General features: G+C 46.8%; 1 protein-coding gene across 1 annotated transcript in view; it reads left to right on the forward strand.

Annotated features, from left to right (window-relative positions):
• The window catches only part of LOC102558477 (UDP-glucuronosyltransferase 1A1), a 28,929-nt gene extending 24,631 nt beyond the window's left edge, over positions 1–4,298 (forward strand). The window contains 1 exon segment of the mRNA XM_019492108.2: positions 3,224–4,298. Within this exon segment, the coding sequence (XP_019347653.2) occupies positions 3,224–3,518 (295 nt within the window). The 3' untranslated portion in view covers positions 3,519–4,298.
• The last annotated feature ends 11,639 nt before the right edge of the window (positions 4,299–15,937 follow it).

Genomic DNA, 15,937 nt, shown 5'->3' on the forward strand with positions numbered 1-15,937 from the left:
AGGTTAGGAACCTATGTGAACGGGCAGACCTGGCTGACTGCTCCTCCCAGCAGATGTCCAGGTAATTTAGGTCACCCATGACGACCAGGTCCTATGAGCATACTGCCTCTGAGAGCTGTCTCAAGAATTCCAGGTCTAACTCTTTCTCCTGGTGTGGGGGTCTGTAGTAGACCCCCACTACCAAGTCCCTTTCACCTCTACCCCCTTGTAATCTGACCCATAGGTCTTCAATCTGCCCTTCTTCTGTCCCCATCTTTATTACAGAAAATGTATAATGTTCCTTAACATATAAAGCAACACTCCCCCACCTTTTTTCCCCCAATCTATCTTGCCTGTAAAGCCTGTAGCCCTCAATGCTCAACTGCCCAATTGTAGATAGAGTCTCACCAGGTTTCTGTTAGCCCAACCAGGTCAAAATCTTTGTCTGGAAGCAGGAGTGCAAGTTCCTCCTGCTTATTCCCCATACTCCTAGCATTAGTTTAGAGACACCTAAGCCCCCTGATAGGTGCCCTTAGTACTCCCCTATCCTGATGCTTAGTGGGCCCCTTAGTACTTACCTGGTCTATTCCAGCGTGCGGGTCATGGCTTGCCTTTCCTGGTTTCACCCTGTCTTGGACATCCCCGTCCCCCAACAAATCTAGTTTAAAGCTCTTCGTAGGAGGTCTGCCAAACTGTAGGAGGACATATAAAACAGCTGTTTCTATCTGTTTATAGAAAGCTGCCGCAGCACAATCTAAAACTGCCTGGCTCAGCATTACTTGCTTCATACTAACACAAAGACAGATCAGGTCACTGATATCTCTTCATACTTTTCATGGCTGCTGAAATGGAAGATTCCTCATGATTTTTCTGTTGTTGCAGTAAAATAGGCTGTCCCCTTCTACTTGTTGCATTGTCCTAATTTGGCTTTTTTGGTTCTGTTTTCTCTTGACCAAGTGCATCCTATTTGTTTGTGCTGCCATTGCACCCTAGAGGTCTCCCTATGGACTATGCATTCTACAGCACAAAAACTGGCCTCTTGCCCCAGAAAGCTAAAAATAAGAGACAAGACAGCAGGTGGATGCTGGCATGGGGTGCACAGAGAAATACTGAAGTGATACTGGTCACCATGAAAGACAGTGCCCTAATTAGCCATTTTTAAGTGTGATGTGGGTATTACAGCAAAGGAGAGTTTTAAGGAGACTCCTTCAGTGTCTCCTTCTGTTTCCCTCACTCTCTATGAAAACCTCTAGAGCGTGATTCATGGCCTTCTCTTTCACATCCTCTCTCTAGGGAACCTCATCTGCTTGCATCATTTCAGCTACCATCTAGAAAGCTTTAGGGAAGACCCTGATGGATCTTCCCCAACCCAAACTTGAATTCCAGTCTGTTTCTTTCATCTCCTTTCTGAGAGAGCTAAATGACAAGTTAATCCTAACAAAGCCCAAGCTCAACTCTTTATTTATCCTTGTATCTTTTCTACTTCCCTTGATGTTGATATCCCCAGCATCCTAGGCTTGTAACATTGATGTTACTTAAACTATCTCTTTTCGTACATTAAAAATGCAGATGAGAAAGATCTTCAGTATCTATTTGAATGGACAGTCATGTAATTTATTTCTACAGACATGCATTTTATAACTTTCTAAATATAAAACTATAAAAATATTAGCAAATTGCCTGTCAAGAATGATAGGTGGGCAGGGACACAGGCCTGTGTCTGGTTCCACACCTTTGGGTCTGGGTCCATCTGTCCCCTCCCCACTGGGTCTGGGCCTGTTCCTCCTCCCTCCCCATGCCAGTTCGGGTCTAGGCCCACTCTTCCTCTCCCTCCTGCAGTTTTGGGTCCAGGCCCGCTCCCCCCATCTGGTTTGGGTCTGGAACTGCACCCCTCTTGCCCCCGGGTCCAGACTCATTCCCCTCCCCCACACACCTCTGAAGGAATTGCTGGACTCTGACTGTCCCATGACCTGCCCCAGCCAGGGCCCAGTCACCATGAATGGGGCCCTGGCTGGGCCAGGTCATGGGGCAATCAGAGCCTCACGGCTCATCCAGGGGCATGGCCTGTGTCCCCCTGATTTGTTCGTGGGGCAAGGGCGGGCTGCAGCTGCGGGCTGTGTTCAGCCTCTACTCTGTGCCTTGCTGCTGCTGTTTTGACAGCGGTGATATGTGCCTCGTTGCCCGGCCCCCCCAGCAGTGGGACTCACATGGCACCGCACCTCTACCAATGCAGTGGCAGCGAGGCACGGAGCAGAGGCTGAGCACAGCCTGCAGCTGCAGCCTGCCCTTCTCCCATGCACAGCCCAGAAGGCCATGGCCCCCACTTTGGCTCCCCGCCACCATGCCTCTAGAGGAGCTGCCAGGCTCCGATTGCCCCATGACCCAGCCTGGCCAGGGCCCCAGTCACTGTGAACTGGGTCCCAGCTGGGCCAGATCATGGGGCAATCAGAGCCCTGTGGCTCGTCCAGGGGAGCAGTGCGGGGGGGGCCAAAAGCAGGGCACATGCCCCTCTCCCCCAGCTCTTCCTGCATCTAGGCCTGTGTGCCCCCCTCGCCACTTCCTGCTGCTCCACCTCACACTGCCTCCCAAGAAGGGGAGGGAAGCTTGCACACTGCAGCCATAGCTGCCACCCTGTGCCCTGCGCTGCCCCCACTCACTTTCCGGCCATGTGCAACCACCCCACCAGCATCCCTCCCTGTTCCCCCCCCCGGGTGGAGGTGGTTGGGGGCCAGGGAGCAGGGCAGGCAGTTGGGGGAGCGGTGCGTTGGGGTGGGGTGTGAGGCTGTGTGGTTCAGGGCTATGTGATGCATCGTGCCCACTCCCCTCCTCTCCTTCCCCACCGCTCCCTGCTGGCTGTTGTCTGGGGGCACGCTGTGCTGTGCCATGCCTCCCAACAACAGGTGGCAGGAAGTAGAAGGCGGCAGGGAGGGGAGCAGGCACTATGGCAAGCAGCATGTCTTGTGGCCATGGCCCGCAGCAGCTGGCGCCGTGGCAGGCAGTGCCTTGTGCCCCTGACTGCCTGACCCATTCCATGTCCCCCGACTGCCTCTGCCTTCTCTTGTCTGTCTGTCTGTCTGTAATGCTCTGGGCCAGCCAATTGTCACCCGCCCTGTAGGCGGCACACGCACAGCTGGCCTGAAGCATTACAGACAGACAGACAGACTATGGCTTTTATCAAATTAGAATGCTTAGGAAGTTTAAACAATGTAATCCATTTAACCATGTAATCTGTTTTTCTTTGCAGATACAAGGAAAATATCATGCGTCTTTCTGCCCTTCATCTAGACAGGCCTGTGCACCCTCTTGACTTGGCAGTGCACTGGGTTGAATTTGTGATGAGACACAAGGGGGCACCACATTTGCGGCCTGCAGCCCACGACCTCAACTGGATTCAGTACCACTCTCTGGATGTTATTGCTTTCCTCCTGGCAGTGGTGCTCATTACCACATTCATATCTTTCGAATGTTGCCTATTCTGCTGTAGGAAATGTTTCTGTAAAAAAGGAAGAGACAAGTCAAGCAAATCAAAGATGCAGTAATACATGAGGTCAGAAGCAGGGGATGGGGTCTGCTCCAGAGCTTAGAGACTGGAAAGCATCCTAGATCTCATTCTCAGGATATCCATTTCTGACTACCAGCTCAGTGATAATTTGGAACATCCATGTTTAAATAAGCCACGGTGTTTGTTGTTTACTCTTGATTGTCTCAATTAATTCAGATTTTTTTTTAAAGCATTGAACATATCATTAAAGATAATTCATACAATAATGTTCTTGTTTAGTGGGTAGGTTATTAAGGGGAAGACAGAATTTCTGGGCTCCATTTCCTACTATGCTGATGACTAACTAGGTGACTTTGGGCAAGTGTCTGCTTTGTGCCTCAGTTTTCTTATCTGGGCAATGGACACAAACAGGGAAAGTGCAACTTCTATTAGCCACATATATGGTACCAATCACTTTCCTGTGTGGGTATCTGAGCCCATATATTAACCAAACAAACAATGATTTTTGGATTAAAGTTATTACATACGAATGACAAGTATACGTCAGTGATATATTTCATCCGAACTGAGCTGGCAGCTCTAGTTCTTGGAGGAAGGGAATGGCATCGATTCTCAAGCAACCACTATGTGAATAATATTTACAATATTCTGAGCATGAACAAAGCTTCCATTTGAAAGTGCTATTGAGCCCCCACTGTCCCAGTGAAGCTTCACACCACATGGAGTACTCTGCCTGGAGTGTTGATGTCAGCTGATTTGCTCTTTGTAAATGATATTCTCTTAAAGATGAAAAATGACAAATAAATCCCAAATTATAGTAATAAGTATTGACTTTTTTTTTTCTAACAGGAGAAGTACAAGCATGCTCATTGTCTCCTTTGGACTAACTGTTGGGCCAGAGAACTAAAATGACAGAAACATGCTCAGATGTGGAATATAACAGAACCACATCCTCAAACTCATCTAAACATATAAAAGTACTGTGATTGATGTTAAATGTGTGCACATTTACCAGAAACAAACACACATTTGTAACATGGATACAGACTCCAGTCTGCCCTTTCTTGGCAGCGCAGCTATATCAATCAACATAACCCTCTAGTCCTCATATGCTTGCCTGCTTTGCGTGTGGCCCCGGTACAGATAAATTAACTAGAGTAGTTTAGCGCTTTGTTCACCGAGAAACACTTCATTTGAATTAACTTTTAAAGTGGATTATTCGATTAGTCCATGTTCAATCTTTCCTGTGTAAAGAATCTCAAAGTGAATTAGGCTAAAACCAATTAAGTCTCTTTAATTCTGAATAAGGGTGCTCAAACAATGATTAGTTATAGTTTGTCTTACCCATTTAACGCTCACACCTTTAGTTTGTTTGAATTAATTTTTTCAAGAATACCCAGAAAGCCAAAAAACATCTCATTTCCCTGTGTTTATCCATTTCTCCTATGTCAAAAACACATTCCTCAAAACATCACAGATCTCTTCTTTTTGCAAAGCCATGTCAATGCCTCAAGCATCACCACCTGCTGATGCATCGTATGTCTTTATTATTATTGAGTCATTTAATTGATTTTACTGACAAGCTGGAAGTTAGAACACCTTTTTTTCTGATTTTCAGAGCAGCGTTGTTAAGACCTACTATTTGTGAACCAACCCTGTATTCTTTCACCTGATCAGGCCTGCCTTGAAGGGTCCCCAGAGAATGGCTGTGCTGGAGCTGACATTTTGGAGAAGCAGGAATCTGTACAGTCTGCAGGAAGGTGCATCAAAGCTTAGGAAAAGTAGGTCAGTTCCTGTGCACCAGAAGGGCTTTTCCCATCACTATAGTACAGATATTTTTGGACATTTACCAGGGGAGCAGGGAAAAGACAGATGATTAAAGCCTTTGAACACTGACACTTTCCAGACTGCTCATCACACGCTTGCTGAAAAGGAGTATAGACCACATATCTACCAGTGTCTCTAGGGGGAAAAACAGAACCAGTGACTGCGGGCCTACATGTTGTCCCTTCCTCTGCAGGTAGTCTCACTAAAACCAGCAGGACTACTTGCAGTGAGAGACTTCCAGAGTGAGTAAGAGTGGCAAATGAATGCATATTACAAATCTGCACCTTCTGCCTGAACAATTTATGTATTTCAGCCTTGAATGACCCCTTGCCTACTCAGATTCAAAGGCTGAGTCACATTTTATTTGAGAAGCAATAGGATTTGCAGTAATGGGTTTGAGTTGACATGGATAGGTCAATGGGCTTTGATTTGACCTTCACAGCATAAGTTGGACCTACATATGATACCCATCACAGATACCGCCCCTCTTTATCTGGGAGAAGGTTAGACCTAACTATTATGTATTTTTCACAGTGGAGAACGCTGTAAATATGGGCTGAAAATACCAGTTCTAAAAAGTGACTTTAACCAAACTCCTCAAATAATAGAACGCTGGAGGCAAAAGCAGACACTCAAGAGCAGGAGCAAAATGCATTAAATATATTGTTTTTGCTTAAATATAAGACAATGTTTCCCCTCTCCCCTGCCCCGCTCCCCTTGCCAATTAGCATGAGGGGAAAAAAACTCCTTGTCCTACATTTGCATACAAGGAAACCTCATTAAACACATTTGCCTATCATTAAACTGCTGCCAAAAGCAGCATGTACTCAGCAATGGAAACCAACTATGAAGCTGACACATGGCCTGTAATGAGCAAACATACTGATGGGAACTTCTTATTTTATTTTATTAAAAACACACATCACTGTACACCTACAAAGCTACACATATTGTGCATCCTTGTTTTACCAAAAACAACGACATATCCAAAAACATACAACTACATCTATTAAACCAGGAGCGGGCAATTATTTTGCACAGAGGGCCGCTTACTGAGTTTTGGAAAGCCATCGAGGGCCACATGACAGGCAGCCCAGGGCAGATTAGTATTCATTTTCTAAATATTTTTAGGGGCCCTGTGGGCTGGATAGAATGGCCTGGTGGGCCGCATCCAGCCCCCAGGTCACATTTTGCCCACCCCTGTATTAAACCCTTAAATAACATGCATCAACTTCTCTCCAAAAACCCAGACACATAACTCTTTTTCTTTATACAGACCCCCATGAAAAACTGTTACCTCAGTAATTATCTGAAACTCTCTGCCCCTCCCATCAGTTCTTTCTGTTGATTTAGTGAAACGTGTATCCAGTCCTTTTTCCTCCACTTCTCCACTTCTTCCTCTTTGATCTCTTCCTTGTCACGATCAATTAAGTATTTTAGTTTATGCAACCCTAGCTTAAGGGACTCTTTCAGTGAAAGTCAACTCTTTGAAACCCAGGGATTTCTTACTTTCCATAAACTAGTTTTAATACATGCTAATAAAGTCTTTAATAACCTTTCCTCTGGTCCCTTTGGTACGAATCCATATACAGTAAAATCCATTATCCAGGATTTTACTAACTGGCACACTCTATTAACCAGAATTTCTGGCTGCCCAGTTGGACGCGCGGGGAAAGCTTGCACAGGGCAGCTGCCGCAGCGAGTCACTACCTTGCATTGCTGCTGCCACCCCCGCTCCGCATGCAGCTGCCGCTGCCACCTACTACCCTGCACTACCACTGCTCAGCGTGCAGTTGCCGCCCTCCCCCTCCACAGCTCTGTATTATCTGAAAACCCTTGCCAGGTTATTTCAGATAACCGGAATTTTTACATAACTGGCAATCCCCTTACCCTGGGGATGCTGGATAACAAATTTTACTGTAGTTAGCACGGGAGATGGTACAACAGGCTTATTTTGGTGATACTCGGAGAGCAGCAGATCCTTTCCCACACCCACTTTGCATATGCACATTCCCAAAACATATATCCCACTATTTCTTCTTCCCTGTACCACTCCCTTGGGCACCCTGATGAGCTTGTCAAGCCCCATCTGTGTTGCACTTCTCTCACTGGCAATATATTTCTTACAACCATCCATGCCAGGTCAGCATGTTCCCTTTTTAATTGTTTACCTGCCACCTCTCCCCACACTTACACTTGCCCTTCTCTGGAGGTTCCCACCATCCTGTCTTTGTCTCCTGTGCCATCCTGTCTCTCTCCTTTACCACTTTCAGCAATTTCTTATGATCCTTCAGGACCTCCAGCCCTACCTTCCCTATTTTATACCTCCACATGAAGCCTTCCATCCTGATGTGAATTGGCAGTTGCCCTGTCCATGGATACATCAAAGAGGTCTGATATACTCCCCATTTCCTCAAAATTGCAGCTGTGAAAAATCAGGTGATACATGCTGTTTTCCCCCTCTTCCCTCGTCACTGTCTTGCATACCGCACTTACTTATTTTGCATAGGCAAACAATCCCAAGTCCAGCAGCCCCTATCCCCCATCTCTTGCTTCATACAGTTCAGCTCTAGCCATCCTTTCTCTTCTGGCATTCCAGAAGAACGTACATATTTCCCTCTGTACTTTTGCTATCCTTTGGGGAAGGGGAGGAAGGAGAAGGGTATCTGGAGTAAACCCACGTACTGAACAGGGCTGATCTATGTCATCACCAAGGCTTGAAATGCTGTTGAATTTTCTGGGACCCAGCCAGGTGAACTCTACGGTAAATCATAAATCTTTTGGCTTTGGACTAATTTCGCATATGGTTTGTACTCTATATAAGTACGTACAAAAGTGCTGCTTAAAAGTCTGTGGAGTACATGTGCTAAAACTTGCATCAGTTAAAAATAAAATAAAATAAAATGCATCAATTAATCCACCAGTGTTTTTAAATTTGCCCCTCACTTCCATCTGCTAAGGGAAAGCAGGGTCTGACAGTAGGAGGGAGGGGAAAGGGACAGCAGGGGGATAGACATGGGGGGGGGGGGAGGCAAGGAGGTCACCAGACCACCCTCCAGATTTATTTCCCTTCTGAAGCTGTAGGAGGGGGACTAAATCAAGGTAAATCTCCAATAATTAGATTCTATACCTGGAAAATTATATCAAATTTATACATTTTCCATATATACAATCTAATTGTTGGGGGGTCATAAATACTTGCAGGCTGGATTCAGCACTGCCTGGTGCCTTATGTAATCCTTTACTTGGGTACAGTGGGTGCCATACACAACCATGCTGATTTGACATCATTATGCTAATGTAAAGTAACATGCCTCAGGCAAGGCAAGGGGACTAGACCTTTCTTCGAAAACAATCAAAGAACTTTAATTGGCTAAGTAGGAAATTTAATTTGCAACTCTTACAACCGCATTGCAAGAAATGAGGTGTGCAGAGATGCAGGTGTTCACACAGGCTGGTGATGGTCAATCTGAAAAATAGACACGTCAGTTAAATGTTAACTACTATGATCCCAATCCTGAAGTTGAGCACATTGAGATGAAGGCAGTGGGGCTCCATGTACACCCAGGACACCCACCTGTAGAGATCCATCTGGTACCTGTCAAGGACCTATATAATTGACTCAGATAGCGTGAATTTCCTTCTCTCTTTTTTTTTACCTGCTATCAGTGGAATTCATCAGGCAGAGATCATGAATACACCAAAATAATAAAATCTATCATTCACACAGATAAGGCAAAGAAGCGTGGAAATTAAAGAGAAAAAAAATCCACCGCTAATGGAATCTGTGAATCCCACACAGAGCATATTAGATGGAATAAACCAGAGGTGTGAAGGGGTGACATTAGTCTGGTAAAGAATGATTCACGTACGTCCAGTTGAGGGCAGTATTGTCATTGCAAATACCTTTCAGTGAGCAAGGAAAGTAGGATGTGCTTTGGAAATATTAGACCTTTTCCTCAAAATAAAGGCAACAGTATTGGAAATCAAAGGGTAGCTCTATGAATTTTAAATGATGAAGCTGGCAAAAAGGATTGTAACTGAGGGCTGGCGTGCACAGGGAAGTTAATTTGGTTTAGGTAAGAAGTGCTATAGCTATTCCTGATTAACTTCCCTGGTGGGCACTCTGATTCCAGAATAAAAATGCCTTATTCCAAATTAGCTTAATCTACTTTACAACTAAATTAAACTTATTCACAATAAAATTCTGTATAAACAAACCCTCCACCTTGTAACTGGCTACAACTAAGCATTAGGTTTCTATAAAGAAAGGAAATGGCTAATTATTAGTAGAACTAACTACGTAGGCAAAGTATACCAGTAGCATGTCTGAGACTGAGATTCCACCCTGTGCCTGAGTTCTGTGCAGTGCTGAATGACAGGCCTGTAGGTGCCCCTGTGCCTCATCCATTTGGGGCTGGTAGGAATCATTTCAGCCTCTAGCGTAGAAGCTCTAACTTACACCTAGCTGCCAACATCACTGATGGGCACTTCAGGCAACTAGAAACACCCAGGTATAGAAGTGCTCCAGCTATAAAACCTCATTTCTTCGACATAACCAGCAAGACCACATGTTCTGGAATTGCATACACCTAAATTCCTGGCAGAGTCTGCTGCGGGGTTAGACTGCTGTAACCTGGGAAGAATTCAGCCCTGAACTGAGCAGAGAAAGGCAAAGCTCAAGGCACAACTGCAGTGTTGCCTGCTTTTGCAGTTTCACTGTAACTCTTGTGATGGGGAAAAAAGCTAGGGAATCTGCTTTCTTTTCTAAGGGCTCAGAAACTAGAAGGCAAGGAAAAATAGTTAAAGGCATAAGATTTTAAAGTCAATCTTACAATATTTCAAGACTGATTCTGTATTTTCAAACACTGGCTGAATGGCATCAGCCATCTTGGGGCATACATACTCAGCAGACCGCAAAGCAGTAGCAGGAACCTTATTCCATTTCTGATGAACGGATCAAATCTGTTGGCGGAACAGGAAGGTTCTGCCACCTTAGATGAGCTGTGGTTGTCTTGACCTTATATTCTCTGGACTCTAAAGCCAGGGCCTGTCTAAGCTTTCAAATGTACTGATGTAGTTATTTAATATCTTCCCTCATTTTTGCTGTTCTGATTCTTGACTGTGCATAAGGGCTTATAAAATAATTATTTCTGAAAAATGAATCCAGAACAGCTGGATTAGAAAAGCCCTGAAGCCCTGACTGGGCTTTGAAGGTGTGGGGTGGAATGGGAGAGTTGTAGCCTGCTGCTGACTAAGCACCAGTGGAGTGACTGCAGTGTCCACAGGAACATTAAGCTAAATCCCAAGGCTTTGAGAGTCAAACTCTTATCTCACAAATAATTCATTGCATACGCACTGAAAACCAACTATGTGAGGGAGGAGAAATGGCACAACTTTGTACAAACACCAGAGAAGCCTGGTCCTGCTTGCTTTTGCAACTCACACAGAAGAGACACAATCCATTAACGGAATAAACCTGATGACTTGAGAAATACCGATACTCACCTTCCCTCCTGCGTTGGGCATGGCCTCCAGACACTGAGTGGTGCAGTAAAAGTTTGCTCATATACACTATGGCTAGGGACAGAAGTTACACATAAACAAGTTTAATTAATCAAAAACTGGCTTACACGTGTAACAGAACATAAGTTCAGTGCACTCAAACCAGTTTCAAAATGGCTGAAACTGGTTAAAGATAAACCTGGTTGGATGTAGTATCAGACTTAACTGATTTGGGTCAAACCGGTTTATGACTTCTGTCCTAGGCCCCTTCCTGGTTTAAGTTAAACCAGAGTCCCCCCACATCCCAGCATGCTTTCCAGCCCTGGGCTGGCCCCACCCCTCTGCTTTCTAGCTGGAGCAGGGGCAGGGGCATGGACAGACATAGGCCTAGCATGGCCCCCAGAGGTGAAGGGGGCAGAGAGGGGGTTTATTCTCCCTTCTCCCTCTCCCACCAGAGGACCACAGTTGGGGTCTTCCTGGCCAGGGTTAGTAGCCCCTTTCTGGTATTCCCCCCCTCGCTGCTTGAGTGGTGGTAGGGGGATAGCCAGCCCCTTCTGTCCACAGCCTGAAGCAAACTGGGAGAGGGAGGTACATTTAATCTCCCCTCCATCCCCTGTCCCACCAGCAGCCCAGGTCCACCTGTCCGGGGTGGAGCAGCCTCTGTCAGCCATTCCCCCCCTCCCCACTCCAGCAGCAGGGGAGGGAGTGTAACCAGAGCCCACCAGCATGGCCCCACCACCCACCTGCCTTGCCTGCAGCTGGGGCAGGGCTGTGGGGTTGAGATGGGCCAGCCTGCAGGTGCTGCTGAGGGTGGCCACAGATGGGCCAGCCCAGGCTGGGCCATGGGGACTGAGCCCTTCCCAGTGCTGGAGGCAAGGGGAAGCTGGCTTGGTCCAGCAGAGCTGTTGTGCTTCCCTCACCTCCAGCTGTGGCTCCTCCTGCAATGTGCAGCGCCGCTCAGGGCAGGTGGATGCTTCAGCTCGGCAGCTCCAGCTCAGTGCATGAAGCTCTGGCTCCAGCTCCGACTGCCTTCCATCTGCTTCACCCACTCGGTGTGATGAGCAGCCATTGAGGGCAGAGTGGATGAAAAGCATCTGGGAGCTGGAGCCTGAGCCCCATACACTGGGCAGAAGCCATGGGGCTGAAACTTCCTGCTTGCCCACCAAGAGTGGTATGGCATGGCAGGGGCAGGGGGCAGCAGCAGCAGCTGGAGGCAAGGGGGGCAGAATACCCTGCCCAGCCCCGGCCAGCCCACAGCATGTGATGCGGCTGCAGCCACCAGGTGCTGCACAGGATAGTGGGTGGCAGCAGCTGCAGTGGACACCTGCTGGGCTTGAGGCCTGCTGGCATCTCTGAGCTGGCCCAGGCAGCCTGCTCCCCGGCCAGCCCCCACCCATGCTGCCAGGCTGGGCTGTCAGAGCCACAGCCAGCTGGGAAGGGACCTGCCCCGACTGGCCTCACCGGGCCCTTCCCAACTGGCTGTGACTCCATGACAGCCCCACCTGACCTGGGCTTGGGGAGCCAGAAGCAATCTGGCAATGCAGCCTCCATGGCCCCAGCCCAAGCTGCAACCTTCTGGGAAGGGCCCAGCCCCTTTCCCCCAGCCTGGGCTGACCCCTCTCCATCCACCCTCAGCACCACCTGCAGACTGGCCCAGCTCAGCCCCACTGCCCCAGCTGCAGCCACAGCCCTAGCCCTGGGCAGATAGCAGGGCCATGCCAGTTGGCTGTAGCTAGGCCCCTGCTGCCCGAGCAGGAGCAGGGGGGAAAGCTGGGCAGACCTCGCCTGGGGTCCCATGCCCGCCCAGAGACAGGGGAGTTTAATCTCCCCCCACCCCTTCATCTGACACACTGCCCTGGCTGGTGTCTGGCCTCGGGACAAGCCTGGTGAGGGCTGCTTCCCCACTTCCAGGTTGCTTCCTCCAGGCTGCTTCCCCCCTGTCCTCCTCCCTGGCTGGACTCCCTACAGGCCAGGGTGGGGTTTTAAACCCCTCTGCAATCATACTTAGCCCGTGCCCGGGGCCTGGCCACACCTCCCAGGTCAGCTTCCCTCCAGACTTGCAGCTGCAGAGAAAAGGAAGGGAGGATTGCTCTAGCACCCCCCAGCTTCTGGCCTGAGTCACTGCAGGCATGTGACTGCATTTCCAGAATCAAAAGTGGATGTCTATTTACTTGCAAAATTGGTTCAACCTTTGCAGGTTAGACTAAGCTGCAAACAGCGTTTCCTCTAAGCTGTGTGGCGTGTGCAGCCTGGCAGTGCGGCATGAGCGTGCCTGTGCGGCCATGCTTGCCGCGCAGCTTAGTTGGAATGCTGCCTGCAAAGACTGAATCAATTCAGGCTCAGGTTTTTTGAACATCTGTCCCTAGCCTACATGGTAACTGAATACCATTCATTTACAGCAGGAGGAACATGGACCATGACTCCATTTTACATTCCCTGTCCTTTCCTTCATTAACACTCTTTAAAAGTTTAATTTCTCTGGGCCATGGACCTGCTTTGGTGGATAGCTAACTGCTTTATACAGCCCAGAGCCCAAAGTGAGACCCTAGCCCTGTTCTGCCAGGCAATGCACAAAACCCTCTGATAATATCCTGACTCCACTCATGTCAATTGGATTGTCCATTAATCTCACTGGGGCTGGAATTTCAACCATTGCATAAGATTATCAGAAATGAGACCAACAAAAGGTGGGATGAACGTGAGGGGCACCAGCAAGCTCCTTGTCCCCCACAAACCTTAAACTCAATCAGTTTAGCCTGTGCTAAATTACAATAGCTTTGTCTTGACTGGGGTCTTAGGGCTGTTAATGACACCACACTCAGGGTAGATCTGATCCTAGGCTATCAGATCCTAGGCCTGAGCTGCACTTAGGGTATTGCCAGCATGAGTTACTGTGATCTGTTTCTTTATCTTTCACCAACATAGTTATGGAAGTAAAAGCCCTACAGTAGATGTGGTTACACTAGCAGAAAAGTCCTGTTGCCACTAAGCAAAACTTACATTTATTGGCAGAAGCTGCATCTGCACTATTTGGGTTTGCTGGTATAGCTCTATTGTAGACTTATATGTGAAAACTTCTGTAAGTACAGATAAGGCACTTATTTTGATTTTCTACTGAAACTACTTAGACTAAGTCTATGCTACAGACTACTGTTAACATGGGCTTTGTCAGTCAGAGAGATGAAATATATGTGGTCCCTGACTGGCCTGGCTTTCACCTAGGAAGCTTTTGTATGCATTAATATTGGCAAAATGGTGCTTTTATCAGTGTAGCTTTGTTTCAGCAATGGGCAGTAAGGAAGAGGGTGATCCTACCAATAGGAAGACCAGCTTTGCCAGGATAGTTGTTTCTACAGTAGGAATGTTTTGCAAGTACCAGTAATCCTGTACTTGTAGTCATCCCTAGTATAGACACAGATTTAGTTAAAACTCAGAGGAAATCCCAGCCTGCTCAGCTTGCCAGCCCTGTAACTAAGTTGGGGCTCAAAATGGGGTCGTCCCTTCATTTGTGCCATCATGATGGAGGAAGTATAAGACATGGGTTCAAGCCCCTGCTTTGCCATATATTTCCTGTGAGACCTTGGGCAAGTTATTTTATGCTTCAATTCTCTATGTGTCATAATAGCTATGTCTTATCTCAGAGGGGATATTATGAGGATAAACATCATAAAGAGTGTAAGATGCTCAGATCCCAGAGTAATCAGGACCAGATTAAGTATATCAGCTAGATAACCATATATAGGACTGTAGGCCAAATTCTCTTCTCAGCTACAACTGTACATCTCTTGAAGGTGCAATATGAGGACACTGAAGCTATAGCTCATGCAGTGACTGAGGAAAAGTGGGAAGTGCCTGGCAAGTTGGGAAGTGCAGGGAGAGTTTCCGAATTAACTTCCTGATTTCTCATTTTTCTAGTGCCCAGCATCCAACACGCACTATAAAATGCATCCTTACTTTTCTACAGCTATTTACTGTTAGGGGGCTAGTTTTACATCCCATTTGGAGGACAGAGGCCACAGCTGCATCAAATTCCCTAATAACAGGCAGGGACAAAGGTTCGGTTCTGACTCTGAAGACAGCACCTCCTATTGTGCCATCATCCCTTCCTGAAACAGCTTTCTTTTCTCCTTCCATCTAGTTCCTGACTGGCTGGATCCAGTAGCCACAGGATCAGATGAGATCACTAACCAGATTGTGGTGACGGGGACACTGCATTTGTAGAAAGAGGATCTCTCTGGAGGGAAGAGAACTTCAATAAAGGATGCTTAAAGAAGAAATCTACCACTCCAGCGATTTCCTCCCCAACCCCTGGAGAATACTTGAAATCCTACAGAAATCAGCCAGATCAGTCTTATTATTTGAAAGCCCCTCAGGACCATGATGTAGACTATCTCAGGGGGAAGCTTTCATAATGAGAGAAACTTGGAAAAGATTCAGCAAGCCAATACTTTTTGCTATATTACTTGTGCCACTAATGATCACCTCTGTTTTAATAAATACTTCCTCTCCCATACCAGACTCTCTGGCAGCTCGCTATTACATTAATGTTTATTTCTCTGATCCTGATCTCAGGCTGAAATACCTAGCAGTAAATAGTGATTTTAGGGTACAGCTGCTGCCTGTTTTGTAGAAAGCAGGTGCTCAGTCTTCTATGACTGTTGGCTTCCTTACTGTCTCTCACACGCAGGGCTTCCAAAATTTAGACAAATGAATAGAACAAGTCACTTTGGAAAATTTAGATTTTAGTCTTTAGCCACAGAAAGGACATTGAGCTAACAACATTCAGTGATATAACATCAACACCAAGTGATGGAAGAAGGAAAGATAGGGAGGAGCAACATGATGGTAGGGAGGAGCAAACATGATGGAAAAGTTATAATAAATTAACTAAAGAAATGGATTTATATTGAACTTTGACATTAAGAAATTCTCAAATCCAGCAATCTCTTCTTTTCCTGTGATGTGCAACCCACTGGGAGCCAGGGTAAAAAGAGACACACAATGTTTTCATCCAGCACTACTGAAGATACTAAACAAATATTGGACTAAACAACTCCCCATTCAGTCACTCTGTTTCTTATCTGTCAAATAAGGTTTCTAATCCTTTTCTCCCATTCTTAGTCT

This window comes from Alligator mississippiensis, chromosome 4 (genome assembly GCF_030867095.1).
Source record: "Alligator mississippiensis isolate rAllMis1 chromosome 4, rAllMis1, whole genome shotgun sequence".
NCBI lineage: Eukaryota > Metazoa > Chordata > Crocodylia > Alligatoridae > Alligator > Alligator mississippiensis.